Here is a 16,754-nt window from a genome sequence, read left to right as displayed (position 1 = left end):
CATGTTACCAAGATCAGTGGCAATTGACTTCACGTAGCGTGCTTGTGTCCGTTGAAGCCGATAAACCTTGCGTGAATCACGCCAGAGTTTATCCACATCACCACAGTGACGAGGCGGGGGTTTATGCTGCTCTATCAATTGACAGGCAGCAGCAGATAAGGGTAACAGTCGGCTCGAAAATGCCGTGATTCATCAATCTACAAAGGTTCCTTCCCATGGATATAAATGGAGATCCTTGCTCCAAATGCAACGGAACTTATGTTTTTCAGTGTGACCATGATGCTCTTATTAATCTGAAACAGGAAGGTGGCTGGCCGTATCGCAAAACTATATGAGAAGCTTAAAGCCCCCCCGCGATTTATACCTCTACCAAAATAAGAACATACTGTCTGTATATCGCCATCACCAGAAAGTATGTGGTTTGCTGGCTGCGCTTCCGCTGCCCTCTTGGCGCTCACCGCTAGAGGAAGCGCGTACAGTATCCCGGCCCTGTCCGCTCGAGCCGACTCGGACTCTGGATCCATAAAAGTTCACAATATCTCGGTTCCCGTCGATCATTTCCACAATGAGACCAAGTATGAACCTCACTCGGATAAGAAGTTTCCCTTGAGATATTGGTTCGACGCGCAGCACTATCGCGAGGGCGGACCGGTCATTATTCTTGCCTCTGGTGAGACTTCAGGCGAGGACAGAATTCCGTTCCTCGAACATGGCATCCTGAAGATGCTGGCCAATGCGACGGGTGGTGTTGGAGTCATCCTCGAGCATCGTTATTATGGCACCAGTTTCCCTGTTCCCGATCTCAAGACAAAGAACCTGCGTTTCTTGTCCACTGAGCAGGCTCTCGCTGATACGGCGTACTTTGCCGAGAATGTCAAGTTTCCGGGTCTGGAGAAGCACAATTTGACCGCTTCCAACACGCCTTACATCATCTACGGCGGATCCTACGCTGGTGCATTTGCTGCTTTCGCCAGAAAGATTTACCCCGATGTCTTTTGGGGTGGTATCTCCTCTTCTGGTGTCACCCAGGCTATCATCGACTACTGGGAGTACTTCGAGGCTGCGCGACTTTTCGCACCCGGCGACTGCGCCAAGGTCACACAAAAGCTCACTCAGGTTGTCGACAAGATCCTCACTGGAAGCGACAAGGAGGAGAAGAAACAGCTCAAGATCGCATTCGGTCTCCTTGGTCTACGCGACGACGACTTCGCAAACGCCATTGCTCGCGGAATCGGAGGGCTACAAGGCAATAACTGGGACCCTGCACAGGACTCATCTGACTTCGGCATCTATTGCGGCAGTGTTTCTTCTGATGCTATTCTCTATGCAAGCACCAGGTCTCTTGCGCCATATGTTAAGAAGTGGCTCTCAGCTCATGCCAATAAGAACGACGTCAAGTACTTGACGAACCGTTTCCTCAACTATATCGGTTACATGAGGTCAAACGTGGAGTCTGATAAGCAGGGAGGCTGTCAAGGCCAGACTCTGAATGAATGCTACTCTATTCGCGAAATGTATGGCAGCACTAGTCTTAACCCGTCATCCAGCGGGCGCCAGTGGGCCTATCAGACATGCACGCAATGGGGATACTGGCAAACCGGCTCCGGGGTGCCTAAGAACCAGCTTCCGCTCGTCTCTCGCCTCATCGATGTTGAGTTCAGCACCATTCCCTGCCGAGAGCAGTTCAACATCACAGCAGAACCTGATGTCAAGTCTATCAACAAACTTGGTGGCTGGAACTTTAGCTACCCACGCGTGGCCTTCATCGACGGTGAATACGATCCTTGGAGAGCCGCTACACCTCACGCAATCGGTCTTGCTCCCAGAAAGTCAACTGCCAGCGAGCCATTCATCCTCATCCCGTACGGTGTTCACCATTGGGATGAAAACGGTCTAGACCCTAACGCCACTGAGATCGGGCTCCCTCCTCCCGCTGTTGCCAAAGCTCAGCAGGATATTGTTGACTTCACCAAGGTTTGGTTGGAGGAGTACGAGAAGGAGAAGGGGAGGCGTGCGAATGACCTTTAGGATGCGATACCTTGAGATTCTCTGTACATAGTTAGAACCATGATTACGATTATGACTTTAGCCTTAGTCCTAGAAATACACTTCCCTGCTCATGGCCGAATCATGCCAGTACCCTCGATGAGCATCTTTCGTGACATAGTATAATGTTTGAGGACTTTCCACAATGTATAATATTTCTAAGATCGCTATTAGAGCCTATTGATCAGCTAAGAGTTTCAGACAGACGAAGACAGATGTAACTTCGAGGCTTCACCATATCTATCCTACGGGAAGCACTACAAAGGGGTTTTTGGTATGAGTGCCACTACTCGGCGTATTGCATACAGACAGTAACGTTGTTCGTTTCCATATCTATTAACATTGAGCCAGGGAAACTTCACAAGGCAGTGTGTTTTATGCCAGACTTTAGAGCAAGCAGCGTTACAAAATAATAGAAAACGATAGACAGGCCACATAGGCATTTGGTACGATCAAGTGAATGATAATCAATGTAATTGAATTATATCTTGGACTCGAGGTCACATATATACAGCAGAATACTCAAAGATTCATCCCATTCAGGATAGACAGGCTTTTGTCCTTGTAAAAAAGACCTTTCATACACCACCACGCTTAGTGGTTTGCTTAGTTCATGAGGTCACGAGCGTGACGGCGGGCCTTCATGCCACGCTTGGCCTTGCAGCCAGTCTTGGCAGGCTTGGTAGCGGCAGGAGCCTCAGTCTGGACAGGTGTGGCAGACTCCTGGGCAGCAGGTGAGGTCTCGACGGGGGCAGAGGGCTCCTCAGCGGCAGCGGAAGTGGCAACAGGGGCGGCAGCGGAGGTACCAGCGGCGGGAGCCTCAGTCTGAGCGGGAGTCTCAGGGGTGGCAGAGCCGGAGCCGGAGTCAGAACCAGAGCCAGAGCCAGTGGTGGGGGTACCCTTGGACTTCTCAGCGAGCTTGCCCTGGGTAACCTTGGGGGACTTGATGGTCATGGCAGGGCCAGGGATGGGGTAGCTGGTAGGGTTGTTGTAAAGATCGAAGACGATGCCCTTCTCGGTGGACTTGTACAGCTCAGTTCCGAGGGTGCCCTCAGGGAGCTCAGAGCCAGAACCAGAGATCTCGAGGTTGAAGCACTGAGGGTAGTTCTGAGCACCATTCTCCTGGCCAGCGGCGTGGAGAGCAATGATCTCGTGACGGAGAACGTAAGAACCGGGCTTGATGTTCTCGGGGATCTCGATGAGCCAGCCGTTGTCGTTGGCAATCAGCTCATCAGAGGCGTAAGTACCGGGGTTACCGGACTTGACAAGACCAGCCTCGTCGATCTTGAAGAACTTGAGGGTCTCCTTGTCAACGGACTCACAACCGGCAGAACCGCAAGAAGCCAACATGTCAATGACCGGGCCTTTGTGGCTCTCTGGCCACGTATCCCATTTGATGTAAATCTGATCGCCTGCCTTGACCTTGGCGTGGCCCTTGGCGTTCTTAGCATCGCGGTGGCAGATGATGTCGCCGGTGCCGAAGGCATCAGGGGCGACGAAACCGTTGTCGGAGGCGGTGGTAGACCAGGCGATGAGGGTCTTGGGGTTCTGGTCGTAAGGAGCAGAGCTAGCATCGAAACCGTCATAGACAGCGCCAGCGACGTTGATTTGGGAAACGTGACCGTGAGCAGCAACGCCCAGGGCACCGGCAACGGCGGCGAGAAGAGTCTTGGAGGTGAAAGAAGGCATCTTGAAGTTGTGTAAGAAAAGTAGGTCTTGTGTTTTGTAGTAAAGAGTGGTAATATCCGACTGGCGGTTTAAGTGAATGAATGAATGAAACGACTTCTGTCAAAGAAGTGTGAAAGAATGTGCAAGGAGCAAAAAGTGAATGGAATGAACTGCTGAATGAGCCTGAGTGAAGAGAGAGAGTATCTTGGAGAGAGGAAGAGGGCGGTTTATATGAATGTTTGGAGACCTGAGCTGGCGGGTAAAGAGCCTCATGGCTAAACGGATCAGTTTCCCGCCTTGGATAGATTGAGGCAGGGGTATCATGTCCGGGTCGATATGCCATCAGGGATGAGGGTGGTGGAGGGTCGCATGGTGTTGGCCAAGGCCGTTTCAGCCCTTGTGGTTTTATGGGTATGATTGATCGAGGTATGAGCAGATCATGCAAGTATTACAGTGATTTTCATAGTATTTTAAAGTTTAGAGTCGCATTTTACCGACGGTATAGTCGAGGCTAGCATCTGGATCTTCACGATAGTCTGTAGATGGCCAAAGTAAGATTGATTATTGCCAAGAAATGGCAGAACGGTCATTCAGTTGAATACTGCCAACACCGTCCCAAGCGAAGTGATAAGCCCGTCTTGCAAGCGAGTAGTCCATCTCGGCCGAAGAACCGCTGTACCTGAAACTGGGGCAGAAGACAAGATGGAAAAACACAAGCGTTCTTTTGTTCCTGCTTTAGCGCCGCAGGGGTCATGTCAACGGTGTTTATTTTTCCGCAAGTCCCCATCTCTAGACCCTTGCAGGCCCAAGCTTTGGGTCAGTCATCCTGAGACGATGGAGTTGCTTCTGTCCTTCTCCTGACGTCGCTTACAACACGTTCCCCTCAGTACAAGTTCAGACGAATGAAGATGGATCTATTAACCGCTGGATAGATTAAATCAACGGATGAATGAACCGATGGAGACGAGAGGGCCCAGATTCTCAGGTGGCGTCAATCAATACCGTCTTGACAGGTCGGCTTGTGCGTAGTAAGCCGTCTTCTTGGGCCGATTGAACCGATCGTGGTGGTATTCGGTGGTGAAACCGTAAGAGCTTCACGATAACCCTTCAAAACACCAAACAGTCGGTCCACTCTTCTACAGTGATAAACTTTTAGGGAAACAGTATAGTTTTATGCTTTTCCTGCATCACATAATCTTCAACTACCGCCTCTCAACAAGTGCCAGAGAATCGCGTGATTCCCGTGAGATAGCGGTGTAAAATGGTACCATGTGAACCAGTCTCTCAACAAAGTCGTAGTGTAGTATCTCGGATTAGTATCCGCATTCACTCTTTTTCGCTAACTAACTTTTTTTCCTCGCTCTCGCCCATCTAAAAGTCCAAGCTTTCCCATTTTTCCCGTCTAATCTCCCTAAACCCCCTTTCAACAGCTTGGCGACGTTTAATTAAAATTGTCCACTTCCATGCATCAAAAACCACGAAAGGGCAGGAAAAATAAGAACAAAACCAAACAAGTTTCCACGAGTTCGTCTCTGATAAGGGAAAAGATATGCTTACGTCGGCGCAACTTGAGACACAGGGGCCGAATGTGCAGGGGTCCAGCGGGATTCTGAAACCTGACAACCTTGGCGAGGAGGAACGAGAACAGAGAGGAGATGACAGTGACATTGAGGGGCGCCTGAAGCCGAGTCTACAGTTTACGGGGCATCAGCTCTTCTATGTCTTTGGGCTTGACGGAATAGGCGCCATGGCTTTATCCGGGGGTGTGAATTTTGGTTTGGCTTATGGTGAGTTTACAGCTGAAGTGTGAGATGCAAAGCTAATGAGAATGGATAGTCATGTACACCACGCAAGACACCATCAAGAACCCAATTCGGTTGTTTCAACTGCCAAACACGCTATCAGGCGATGCAGCTGTAACTATTATCATCCAGTGCATTCTCACGTGGTTCGTTGAGATGGGCCTCGTCAGTTACGACCTTTCGAAACGCTCTGTTCAGCCGATTGGCTTTGTTCCTGAGCCCTCGCACCAGTGGCTTCGATGGCTATTCTTCCTCCCATCAGCATCGGATCCCAGCGATTCCGAAGTGGAAGAGAAAGAGCCTCAAAGGAAATCTACTGTCCCTCCTGTACTTACGACAGTCGTGCAAGGGGCACTGAGAGGTTTCATACTCGCTGTCGTGGGCTTCTTTATCCTATGGCCACTGAGCGTGGGGGTTCTTACGACAGTTGGAGAACGCGATGGTGGAGATTGGAAATACAAAGACCGCTGGACACCACAGGCTTTCAAAGCGATTCTTGGCGGCGTGCTAGGTTTGCTTACGACGCCTTTGATGGCTTTGTTCTGGCTGATCAAGGCGGGTTGGGAGGGTAATGATGAAAGAGCTGAGGCAAGAGACTCAAGGCGGAGTCAATACGCTGAGGCTGAGAGGATGAACGCAAGGAGTTCGAGGCAAAGCCGATATATGGCGGAAGTATAGACATGCATACGCGATAGACGTGGCGCAGATTGCTTGATGGATTAATGACACGGAGTTATAATACACCACTAATTATGCCGGAGCAGGGTCAGGTTAGAAATATGGGCATGGAACGCTGGAAAGGAAATGCCGAACTTTTACGGAAGAATGATAGTAAAGATCACATATAGACTAATAAAATAATGATATTGCAAAAGTCGGATTGGATGGTACCCCAACGGCGAGGGCCCAGTGCTTCATTGCCGTGTTCTAGAAGTCTAGGGTGGCTTCGATGAATTAATTATACCGTGTCGCCGCAGATACGCAAAACGATTTGAGCTCGCATACCGCTTCAAAAGAAGTTTTAATATGTTACCATAACGCCGGTTGAAGCGGATGAACGAGCTAATCAAAGTTTTAATGTCGAACTCATAACGTCGAGAGCGAACGGTGGTTCTTTCTTATTCAGCGTGTTACTGAAGGTGTGAATCAGATGGCTTTTGAGTGAGACCTCCACTAGGTAGTCCTCTGTGATCCTTACGCTGAGGCATTGGAGGCCGTCTCGAAATGACGTGACTCTATAGACATAAATAATAATAGAAAGGCTGATACATTAATACGAGAGGAAAAACGCCGTGTTACGAATACTGGCGTCAATGTACGTTAAAGTTGGAGGCATCGGGCGGCGGTTCATGACGTCCTGTCATGTGGCATCCGCCAAGTTCGGGGCTCCACGATCAGTCTCCAGATCATCATCATTATTATGCTGTGAAAGGGACGCATTACATCATCGATCTTCTAGCTTTGGTTAGTATTGATAGCCGATGTCGCTCAATTGAGTCGTTAGTGAATATCCTGTAATTATAATATAGAGCATTTAGTAGCTGATTACATTCGCTTAGGATTGAAGTACACCATGATCTCCTCCCAGGCCTTCACCAAGGATGTCCCCATCGCCTCAAACATGGTCCATATCCGACGCGGAATATATCGAATCAACCAGTAAGTTCCCCCACATAACCACCAGATACATTCACCCAAGGTGCCAAAGATTGCTTTGAGCACATCGTAACTGGTGTTGCCAAAGGCCACCATGAATGCGCCTATTGCTTTAGGCGCGTCCACCAAGACGGCGCGAACGAGATGGCAGAAGCCATTCCACACATCCCCAAGAGTGATACCACGCAAGAAAGTCACGACTGCCATGGCGGCTGTGTGCAGGAGAGAGAACAGCTTAACGAAAATGTTAAGAACGGCTTCGCCGATGCCCTTCAATCCGCTTCCGATCCATTTGAGAACAACCATTACCGCGCCGGGTATGCCTGTCAAGACCTTCCAAAATACTTTAAAGGTAGCCTGGGCCAAACTCTTCAAAAGCGACGGAAGCTCCTTGATGCCCTTCCAAACCTCCGTTGCAGCGCGTTTGAGGGTGCTAGGTATCCCGAGGACCGCGTCCTTGAGCTTGCCAGGCAACTTCTTAAAGAAGTTCTTCACCCGATGGCGACGCCTCCAGGCAGCACGGCATATCTCTTTCGGCATATCCCAGACTAAAAACTTGGGGAGATCCCAAACAAGGATTTTGACGAACTTGACGATTCTATTGACAGCTCGTCGCACTCGGTCCATTTGCTTTTTATGCACGGTTGCCCATCGCTTCCACGCGCCGCCACGAATAGTAGGGAGATAATCTACGATTTCGCGGTGGCGGTTCGCGGCAGCTAGACGAAGGGCGATCGCTCCATCGGGCGCAATGATGTCGTGTTTCGCGCCGTAGTCTTCGATCAAGACTTTGACCAACGCTAGGTGCCCGCGCTCCGCAGCGACCATCAACGGCGTACGCTCAGGCAAGTCTGCAGGCTCGACGGTGCTATTCTCATCCCGTGCGCGACCGAATCCATTGACGCTTGCACCAAGAGCAACGAGGCGGCTTACCATGGGAACCTTGCCCACGCGCACAGCAGCATTTAATGGTGTCTCGCCCCATTGACTTGCAGTATCGGGCGATACCCAACCACGGGCTATAAAATCGGCGACGATATCATCGTGGCCATTCTCGATAGCGGAGAAAAATGCCTTAACGATGTCGCATTCGAGTCGGTGTGCTTCAAGGTACGATTCCCTATCTGCACCGGAGGCAAGACGCTGGAAGTTCGGCGCGCGACTGGCGGGTGAGGAGAGGATAGGGAGTTCGACCCCTTCGGTAGCTTCGATTCGGTTCAGAAGGTCGTCATTATCGATGGCTGAGTATGCCGGAAGAGGATTGTGAAGGTTTTCTTGAAACGCAGCAAGATCTGGTAGCACGGCGTGGGGCATTTCGTAAAATGTTGGGCGATGATTGCCTCAACATGAGGTACGGGGAGGGGTAAGTATTTGAAGTCATCTCATGGAACCATTTGTGGCTGCCGTCAAGGCGTTTTCAGCTGCTCTTCGTTGGCCTAGGCACCGGGCTGCCCGTATGAAGTCGTTCCGAGGTTCTGGAAATTGGGGGCGTTTTCAGCTGCTGGTCTCTGCCACTGCCAACGGTCTTGCAGGGTTAGCGGATGAGATTAGCGTAGGCTGCCTGTAGGGCTGACCTGTTTAGTGGGCATAGCCACGGAGTTTTGATGGGCTGAAATAATGGAAACTGTCAAATATTTCTATTTATTGGAACTTAAAAAATGTGCCTACTGCTTAGCTTCTTCCACTTACGGCAGAATTACTCAGTATGGCTCGGTCAATCTTTTAGAGAGTCCTAGCATGGTGGCGTGGTCTTGAATTTGGGAGGCTGCTCCCTGTAGTTACAGCGCAATCGCTTACGCCTCATGATGATTAGACGAAGGATAGATCATAATCTGGATTGCGAAAAGTTGGCATAGTACATCGGTGACATAGATTCTGATCAAAATTACACAAAAATTAATGAGTATTTAGAGCTTATGTATGATCGCAACAAATTCTGGCCTGTTCAGGCAGACTGTGGAGCGCAAGTTCGGCATTGTTTCCGAGGCAGTACAGGGTAGTCGATTTCAAGACAAGTCAGCCTCATAAAGTCAATCAATGACCGTTGTGAAACCCAAAACCTGTAGGTTCAAAATCCATATACAGTCGAGTTGCAATTCGTTTCCGAGACTATAATGGCAACATCGGTACCATGCAACCTCTCCATCGCGATACCAATCCACTCAGATCCATCCTTATCTCAAGGCGTCAATCAGCCCCACCTTGACGACAACAACACCATGGATGTCTATTTGTCATCCTCTAGACTCAATATTCACTCATGATCCTGTTCAATCATCCAACTCAACCTTCCAATTGATATCTTGCTACCAATCACTTCACCATGACGCTCGTCAGGATCACCAACAACAAAACCCTCAAGGGCCACAAGGCCATAATCTTCTCAACCGTTGAACCGCCCCAGGCTCAGATCGACGCTATTCAGAAGCAGTTCCCCGATCTAACAATCAAGACTTTCATTCAACCGTGGGGTGCACCTCTCGATCCTAGTTTCAAGGAAGAGGAGTGGCAGGATACTACTGTCTTGTTGACTGCGACCTTGTTGCCGAAACCCGAGCAGGCGCCGCATTTGCAATACGTTCAACTTACGAGCGCTGGTGCCAACCATCTCATTAAAGATCCCCTCTTTACGGATACAAAGATTCCGTTTTCGACTGCTAATGGAGTTCATGGGTGAGTTGGCTTGCGGGATGGAAGACTATAGCTAATCGACAGACCTCAAATTGCGGAGTGGATCATAACTACTTATCTATCTCATCGACTTCACTGTAGGTTGTTCGATTGCTCTTTTTGGAAACTCTGGCTTACAGTCTCATAGTAAAGGAATACTCGAAGCTCCAAGATGAAGGAAAATGGAAACGTCTTCATCAGGGTGCCGAAGATACTGAAGATACAGCTGGCAAGCGAATGTCAGAACCCATACTCTCGCACATAAGGGATTTCGACTAACAACCTACAGCGGCATCCTAGGCTATGGCAGTATCGGCCGTCAAACAGCCCGTCTATCAAAAGCTTTAGGCCTAGACGTCCATGCCTACACTCTTCACCCTCGCAACACCCCAGAGTCCCGCCGTGATGACTCCTACACACCTCCTGGCCTCGGTGACCCAGAGGGTGAATTCCCTAGCAAATGGTTCTCCGGCGGATCTAAAGAAGAAATCCACCAATTTCTTGATTCAGGACTAGACATTCTCGTCATCTCAGTGCCACTGACCGACAAGACCAAGGGGTTGATCTCAAAGCCTGAGTTTGAAATTCTGGGTAAGAAGAGGACTTTCTTGATTAACATTGCGAGGGGGCCTATTGTAGATACCGATGATCTTATCGAGGCGCTTAATTCGGAAACTATCAAGGGTGCGGCGCTTGATGTCACTGATCCTGAGCCTTTGCCTGACCAGCATCCACTGTGGAGTGCGAAGAATGTGACTATTACGCCACATATCAGTGCTGCTTCCTCGTTTTACTATACGAGGCTGTTGGATATTTTTAGATTGAACCTTGAGAGGCTCAGCCAAGGACGAAACGATTTCATCAACAAAGTCAACCGGAAGGAAGGGTATTAGAGGTTTTCGAACGAAGATCTGAGAAACCATTGAATGTGTTTCGGTTTCCTATCTTCTATATGGGAAAGAAACCGATATTGGAAATAAAGACATACATCATCCAGAGAAAGTAGGAGTGATATTGAGCTACACGTTTACTGAACCATCTTCGTTTCCATCAATACTCTGATCTTCTGCACCTCAGCAGACCCATACGTTTCCTCCAGCATCTCCATGACTCCCAATGCAGTGATCTCTGGATCCCACATATCCTTAACAATCACAGCACTGACGTCCGAAAATTGCACGAATTCCTTTACGATATCGGCCCAACGTGCAGTTCCTTCAGGGTTGATATCGTAGTATTCAATCCATCCCCTCCGCTTTGCATCACGAAGATGACGAAGAACAGCCAGCCATGGTGTAACTGATTGATGTGTGATGAAGTGTTTGTAATCATGATTGGGACCTGGATTGATGCGTGATGGGTTGTTGAGAAGCCAGTGGACGAGCTTGGGTGATGACATGGGGAAGATGGTCTTGTTACGAGAGCAGAGAAATTCTGTCGCGTAGGAAAGTAAAGGTGTAGACCCGTCCTCTTCCTCTTCCACGTCTTGTTTTTCACGACTAAGATCCTCAACTTCCTGACAGACATAATCTGCCAGACCAAACTTGGCAGCAAGGCACAAAAAGGGCCGATGAATAGGAGGCGCTTTCATCCTGATCTCATAAGCTCCAAATGTACTCTTTGCCCAGTGATCATAAGGATCAGTCGGCTTCTCAAGCCAGAGCCAAGAAAGAGCCTTATCCATCTCGTTCAAGAACTTTCGCTGAAGGCCTTGGGGATCGTTGATGATATATCGTGCATGTGTCATGGCGAGTGCAATATCAGGATACCACTCGTCTAGACGCCGATGATGCTCTATTTCTTCGAGAGGATGCTTCAAACGAAGGATATATGATCTCAGAAGTCGAAGATGAGGGTCAAAATCTGTGGACAGGAGTGCTTCGAGACGTTTTCCTGCTCCGCCATCCATGAGCCAGTCTCGAACTGTACGGTGTATATAGATGACTTTGCTCGTTGTGATGAGACTTGCAACGCTGGCATGCCTGTCCTGAAATTTTGGTACACGCATATTGCCCAGCGGCTTGGCAACGTGGACATTCAACAACCTTGCGAAGCGAGCTTGGATATACTGTACTGCCGTTCCGCACCGTCTCTGAATTTCTTCATCCGTCGCTTCCACCACTTCGCGATCGAGAGCCATAGCATCGTCCTCTTTGAAAAGCGCAAATGCGAATTCCCAGACTGTCAGTGAGTTGGAGGACTCATCTTTAATAAAGTCCGCGGCAATTTCTCTGGCACGCATGAGCTGGAACAGAGTGGCAGTCTGCATGACCTCCGAAGATGTCTGATCCTTGAACAGAAGCTTTTCGAAGAGATCATCAAGTTCTGTAGGAAGTTCTTTCAGAGCTTGCTCCAGAACTTCGAACTTGGTGTTAGTCTGAAATGTTACGAGCATACGCTCAACTGCGAGTCTGACCCATAAGAAAACACCATTGGCCTGTTCAACCACCGCAGTGATTAACATATGACTCGACTCCGAATTCTGCTTCATCATTCTTCGAATATGGTCATTCGATCTGAGTGTATCTGTTGCATAGCGGTACATGTCGTCGTAGCTCAGATCCTGAAGCTTTGTATTTGGAACAGACGTTTCGAATGCCTTTTCAAAGACATCCCATGGCCGAGATGAGAGACAGAGTTTGAGTGACTTTCCATCATATCTGGATGTCAAGTCCTTGAAGAAGTTTATGATTTGGACATGATCGCCATCAAACTCATCAAGACCATCGATGAAGAGGCAGATGTTCACACTAGGCAAGGCCGCGTCGAGAAGAGAGTGGAAGGCAGCTTGTAAATCTTGGACAGTCCATTCCAGAGCAAAGTTGACACGTTCCTTGGTCGTCATATGACGCAAGCGACTCCAGAGATCAGGAAATGCCTTTTCAATGAGCTCTGGATCAAAAGACAGTAGCTGATGTAGGAGGTATCGCAGCAGGCCAGTTTGCGACCTCTGCTGCTGAGATCCACTGGTCCAGAAGAAGAAGCCCGCTGTATTGACTCTCTTCTTCCCGCCCCATCTGCGAAGGTGATACAGCGCAACTGGATGCTGGGAGAGGTATCTCACGAGAGTAGATTTACCAGACCCGGGCTTTCCAGTGATCCAGTAGATAGGACCCAGCTCCGTGGTGCCGAGCCATGAGACGAAGCTGTCTCTGAAGTTCTGACGCAGAGACTGGTCGATGGGCGAATTGTCAAAGATCCAATCAAGAGTCTTGGCGTGAGCTTCGGTGACTTGACTCTCGCGATCGTGCATAGATTTGTATGACAGACTCTCGAGAATGAAGTCATTGACGAGGCCGACGGGAGCTAGCCTCGGGGGTCTCGGAACAACCGGGATCTGCCCGGGAGACTTGCCAGCATCATCTTGAGCAGTTGTTTCCGTGTGCTCAATTAAACTCTTCGTCTCAGTCTCATCAGACTCAAGCTCACGGCCTGTGAGCTGTAAATCAGCGAACAAGGATAGACAGAGTTCACTAGCAGCAACACGTTAGCGCACCGTTAGCTCCTGGAGAGCAACCAGTAAAGTCAACTAAACTCACTGTGATGACGGAAATGTGTCTTGGCATTGATGCAACACTTGACGGAGCCGTGCATTCAGCGCCGTGACATCGTCCAGGGGCCAGAGCTTGCAGAAGCCAGCGACATCAATTGAATCACTGAACGCGTTCAAGACACGGTTGACGTGGACGACGAGGTCATTACCAATCTGAACACAGGCAAACCTGATCTGAGCTTTCTCGTATTCTCCCTCTTCACCCTCAAGACGCTTCACCGAATGCGTCAAACCCTCGAGTAAGCGAGTAAAGTCGGTATCACAGCGATCTGTATATCCCAGACTGTGTATCCCTCGCACAGCATGGCACACATCAACAGCCCTAGCGAGGAATTCAGATACAGTGTCAACGTTAGCGTCTGCAGCCATTTTATAAGCTTGTAATGGTGCAGCTAGCGGGTTTAATTTATTAAACTATTATGCAAAAGTCCTGTCAATCTTCTCTTCTAGGCATGTGAATTTCACAAAGATTGAAGTTTAAAAATAAAAAGAGAGGTTGGAATGGAATGTGAGATTGGAATGAGGGGTTTAAATACGGTCTCATGTTGGTCACGCGTAAGCAATCATCCCTGTAGCTTCTCTACTATCACATTGCATTGAAACAGGCTGAATTAGCTATCGAGTGCCGGTCTGTGAAACAATTGGTTATAGCGTCCTACAAGGTTCACAGCCCGTACCACGCTTATCAAAAGCGTCCGTTTCGAAACGTCGTATAAGAAACGCCACTCTCCCTGCCAATTTTCACCATCGTCATCGAACAACACCAACAAAATGTCTTCTCTTTCTATCTTCATGGGAATTCTCTCCCTGTCAACATTCACACTCGCGGCGGGCAATACACCTGGTCTTCCTCTTGTTATTAATACATGGGGTGGCGATTTCACCGCCGCTACGGATGCGGCCTTCACAGCGCTGGGGAAGAAGGCTTCTGCACTTGACGCGGTTGAAATTGGAGGTACGACGTGCGAGAACAAGCAGTGCGATGGGAGTGTAGGCTTTGGAGGAAGTCCTGATGAGAACTGTGAAACTACACTTGATGCGATGATCATGGATGGTGGGAGTATGAATTCTGGTGCTGTTGCTGCTCTGCGTCGCGTCAAGGGTGCGATTTCTGTTGCTCGACATGTTCTCGATCATACTACCCATTCTCTCATCGTTGGAGACCAAGCTACAGAGTTCGCTGTCCAAAATGGCTTCAAGACCACAAGCCTGTCGACCAAAAACTCGGATAAGTTGTGCAAGGATTGGAAGGCCAAGAAGTGCCAGCCCAACTATCGTATCAACGTCAGCCCAAACCCAGCATCAACATGCGGTCCCTACAAGCCTCTCGCTACCCTCACAACAAGCACCATGAAGACTAATAAACAAACCGGCCACGACACCCTCTCTCTCATCACAATCCACAAAGACGGCTCCATGGCTGCAGGAACAACAACAAACGGCGCCTCCCACAAGATCCCCGGACGCGTCGGCGACGGCCCCATCGTTGGCAGCGGCTCTTATGTCGACAGCGACATTGGCGGCTGCGGAGCCACAGGTGATGGCGACATCATGCTTCGCTTCCTGCCTTGCTACCAAGCCATTGAAGGCATGCGAAACGGCCTCTCACCGAAAGAAGCAGCCGAGGATGCAGTTCTCCGCATGGTTCGCAAATACGGCGATCTCAAGAGCGGCATCGTTGTCGTGGATCGTTACGGAAACCACGGCGCTGCATGCAGTGGGTGGAATTTCCAGTACAGCTACAGAGGAGGAAAGATGACCAAGACAAAGGTCGTCACTGTGAAGCCGGTGCAGGAGGTACGTCTTGACTTGTAGCCTTGACGAATTATGAATGTGGTTGACAAAGTCTTAGGTTTAACGAGCATCGAGCGTAACAGCATGTTTGTATTTTAGTTGTATCAACCGACAACAGTTATGCCTTTGTCTTTAGTAGCGATTTAGATATCCAAAAACAAAAATGGAGAACGATTGTTATGTTTTTGCCCTTGATCCATGTGATATCTCTTCATGTTGGTGCAACTGACTTGATTGATATGTCGTCAAAGTAGAACCCACAGCCTTGATCTACCATTTCACAGCCCATCATCAAGTCGAAAAGGAACAGACCATCTCTGCATCACGGTTAGTCCGGCCCTTCACGATATTGGAATCACGTACCGTGTCGTGAGGTCTCGAAGAATCGACAAACCTCAAATCCGTTCCGAGTCGAATTCGGTTCTCAGGATCCTCATTAATAGTTGAAGCGTGAATCTATAAGAAAGTTAGCAAAATTTCGTCTCAGTATCTAAGGCACGCACCATATGTGGTTTGTGAAAAACAACATCGCCAGCTTGATACTCTGTCAAAAGCCATCTTCCGCCTCCGTTGTCTTGTAGAAATTTGATGGGACCCAGTTCTAAGAAACCGCTGGACATCATGTTTTTGTTGAATGCGTTAATGCGTTCCTCTTCAGTCATACCGCCCTCCCTCGCCTTTTTGTTGAAGGCATCTTCCAATGTTCGACCCAGAGTGTCGCCTTTGACGGTCAGCTTGGGGATATTCAAAGCCTTGGAGGAACACTTACTACCTTCGAGGTATATCAGCCCACCGCCTTGAAGGCTGATATCACCGATTGGTACCCAAGCTGTCACTGAAGTAGGCTCTCCATATCTCAGAAATGATTGATCATAATGCACTCCAATTGCATTGTTATGCGGCGTATTATTTCTCAACAAAGACCTTGGGAGTAACTTTGTATCATCGCCCCAGCCTTTCAGCCTGGAAATGAAATCTCTGAGGGCTGGGTGTCTCGAAAACTCAAGGTAAAAGCCCTCTGTATGAGCTTTCTCCGCAAGGCTCGCGAATGAACCTGGGTTGATCTGCTCTTTACCGAAAGGGCCAGCGCCAATACTGGGATAGTTGACGCCCTCGTTATCAGGATCGAATATACCATCAACGGGAGCCGAATTGGGTTGCAGAACACCACTCGGACTGAGGAAATGGAAGTACGCTTCCCGACAATCAAGAACGTCAGAGCGGGGGAGGAGACCTTTCATGAACAGATAGCCATCCTCTTCATAGCGGGCTCTCAGGTCTGCGATCGGCTCAGATGGGTAGGACTGTTTGAGCTTCCCAACCATGCCAGGCTCAAGAAGTCCATCATTGACGAGATAGCCTTCTCTGGGAGCATGCTGAGCAGTCTGTGTCGCAGTCTGGGTCATATTGCAAGGAATCAGTCTGGCAGCGATTGAATTGACATGAAGTGGTTAGACATTCGAGGGAGGTCGTCATTTTATCACTTACATGAAGAGGACACAGGTTCATGATTGGCAGCCACTTACACACATGGAAAATGTTTCCGACAACAGATCTTAGTTCCT

General features: G+C 49.1%; 8 protein-coding genes across 8 annotated transcripts; 4 read left to right on the top strand and 4 right to left on the bottom strand.

The window, feature by feature from the left end:
- Nucleotides 1–414: 414 nt before the first annotated feature.
- FTJAE_12156 (serine carboxypeptidase s28) lies at nucleotides 415–2,028 on the top strand (the record flags this gene model as incomplete). Its single annotated transcript, XM_037345175.1, has 1 exon — nucleotides 415–2,028. The coding sequence occupies one exon, from the start codon at nucleotides 415–417 to the stop codon at nucleotides 2,026–2,028; it is 1,614 nt and encodes a 537-aa protein (XP_037200804.1).
- A 624-nt stretch (nucleotides 2,029–2,652) lies between these two features.
- Nucleotides 2,653–3,735, bottom strand: FTJAE_12155 (endoglucanase; the record flags this gene model as incomplete). The annotated part of the gene is made up of 1 exon (XM_037345174.1): nucleotides 2,653–3,735. One exon carries the CDS (start codon nucleotides 3,733–3,735, stop codon nucleotides 2,653–2,655), a length of 1,083 nt encoding a protein of 360 aa, XP_037200803.1.
- A 1,528-nt stretch (nucleotides 3,736–5,263) lies between these two features.
- FTJAE_12154 (uncharacterized protein) lies at nucleotides 5,264–6,194 on the top strand (the record flags this gene model as incomplete). Its single annotated transcript, XM_037345173.1, has 2 exons — nucleotides 5,264–5,501; nucleotides 5,551–6,194. 2 exons carry the CDS (start codon nucleotides 5,264–5,266, stop codon nucleotides 6,192–6,194), a joined length of 882 nt encoding a protein of 293 aa, XP_037200802.1.
- An 867-nt stretch (nucleotides 6,195–7,061) lies between these two features.
- FTJAE_12153 (ankyrin-3) lies at nucleotides 7,062–8,486 on the bottom strand (the record flags this gene model as incomplete). Its single annotated transcript, XM_037345172.1, has 1 exon — nucleotides 7,062–8,486. The coding sequence occupies one exon, from the start codon at nucleotides 8,484–8,486 to the stop codon at nucleotides 7,062–7,064; it is 1,425 nt and encodes a 474-aa protein (XP_037200801.1).
- A 1,009-nt stretch (nucleotides 8,487–9,495) lies between these two features.
- Nucleotides 9,496–10,735, top strand: FTJAE_12152 (d-3-phosphoglycerate dehydrogenase; the record flags this gene model as incomplete). The annotated part of the gene is made up of 4 exons (XM_037345171.1): nucleotides 9,496–9,845; nucleotides 9,888–9,940; nucleotides 9,991–10,081; nucleotides 10,132–10,735. The coding sequence occupies 4 exons, from the start codon at nucleotides 9,496–9,498 to the stop codon at nucleotides 10,733–10,735; spliced, it is 1,098 nt and encodes a 365-aa protein (XP_037200800.1).
- Nucleotides 10,736–10,869: 134 nt separating this feature from the next.
- On the bottom strand, nucleotides 10,870–13,764 carry FTJAE_12151 (uncharacterized protein; the record flags this gene model as incomplete). The annotated part of the gene is made up of 2 exons (XM_037345170.1): nucleotides 10,870–13,315; nucleotides 13,382–13,764. 2 exons carry the CDS (start codon nucleotides 13,762–13,764, stop codon nucleotides 10,870–10,872), a joined length of 2,829 nt encoding a protein of 942 aa, XP_037200799.1.
- A 402-nt stretch (nucleotides 13,765–14,166) lies between these two features.
- On the top strand, nucleotides 14,167–15,210 carry FTJAE_12150 (N4-(beta-n-acetylglucosaminyl)-asparaginase; the record flags this gene model as incomplete). The annotated part of the gene is made up of 1 exon (XM_037345169.1): nucleotides 14,167–15,210. One exon carries the CDS (start codon nucleotides 14,167–14,169, stop codon nucleotides 15,208–15,210), a length of 1,044 nt encoding a protein of 347 aa, XP_037200798.1.
- A 257-nt stretch (nucleotides 15,211–15,467) lies between these two features.
- Nucleotides 15,468–16,698, bottom strand: FTJAE_12149 (phytanoyl hydroxylase; the record flags this gene model as incomplete). Its single annotated transcript, XM_037345167.1, has 4 exons — nucleotides 15,468–15,506; nucleotides 15,553–15,645; nucleotides 15,693–16,586; nucleotides 16,678–16,698. The coding sequence occupies 4 exons, from the start codon at nucleotides 16,696–16,698 to the stop codon at nucleotides 15,468–15,470; spliced, it is 1,047 nt and encodes a 348-aa protein (XP_037200797.1).
- Nucleotides 16,699–16,754: the final 56 nt, after the last annotated feature.

The sequence above is a fragment of the Fusarium tjaetaba genome, assembly GCF_013396195.1.
Source record: "Fusarium tjaetaba strain NRRL 66243 chromosome Unknown NRRL66243_c0000321, whole genome shotgun sequence".
NCBI classification, from domain to species: Eukaryota; Fungi; Ascomycota; class Sordariomycetes; order Hypocreales; family Nectriaceae; genus Fusarium; species Fusarium tjaetaba.
The sequence above is the reverse complement of the archived record's forward strand: the minus strand, read 5'-3'. Positions and strand labels throughout refer to the sequence as shown.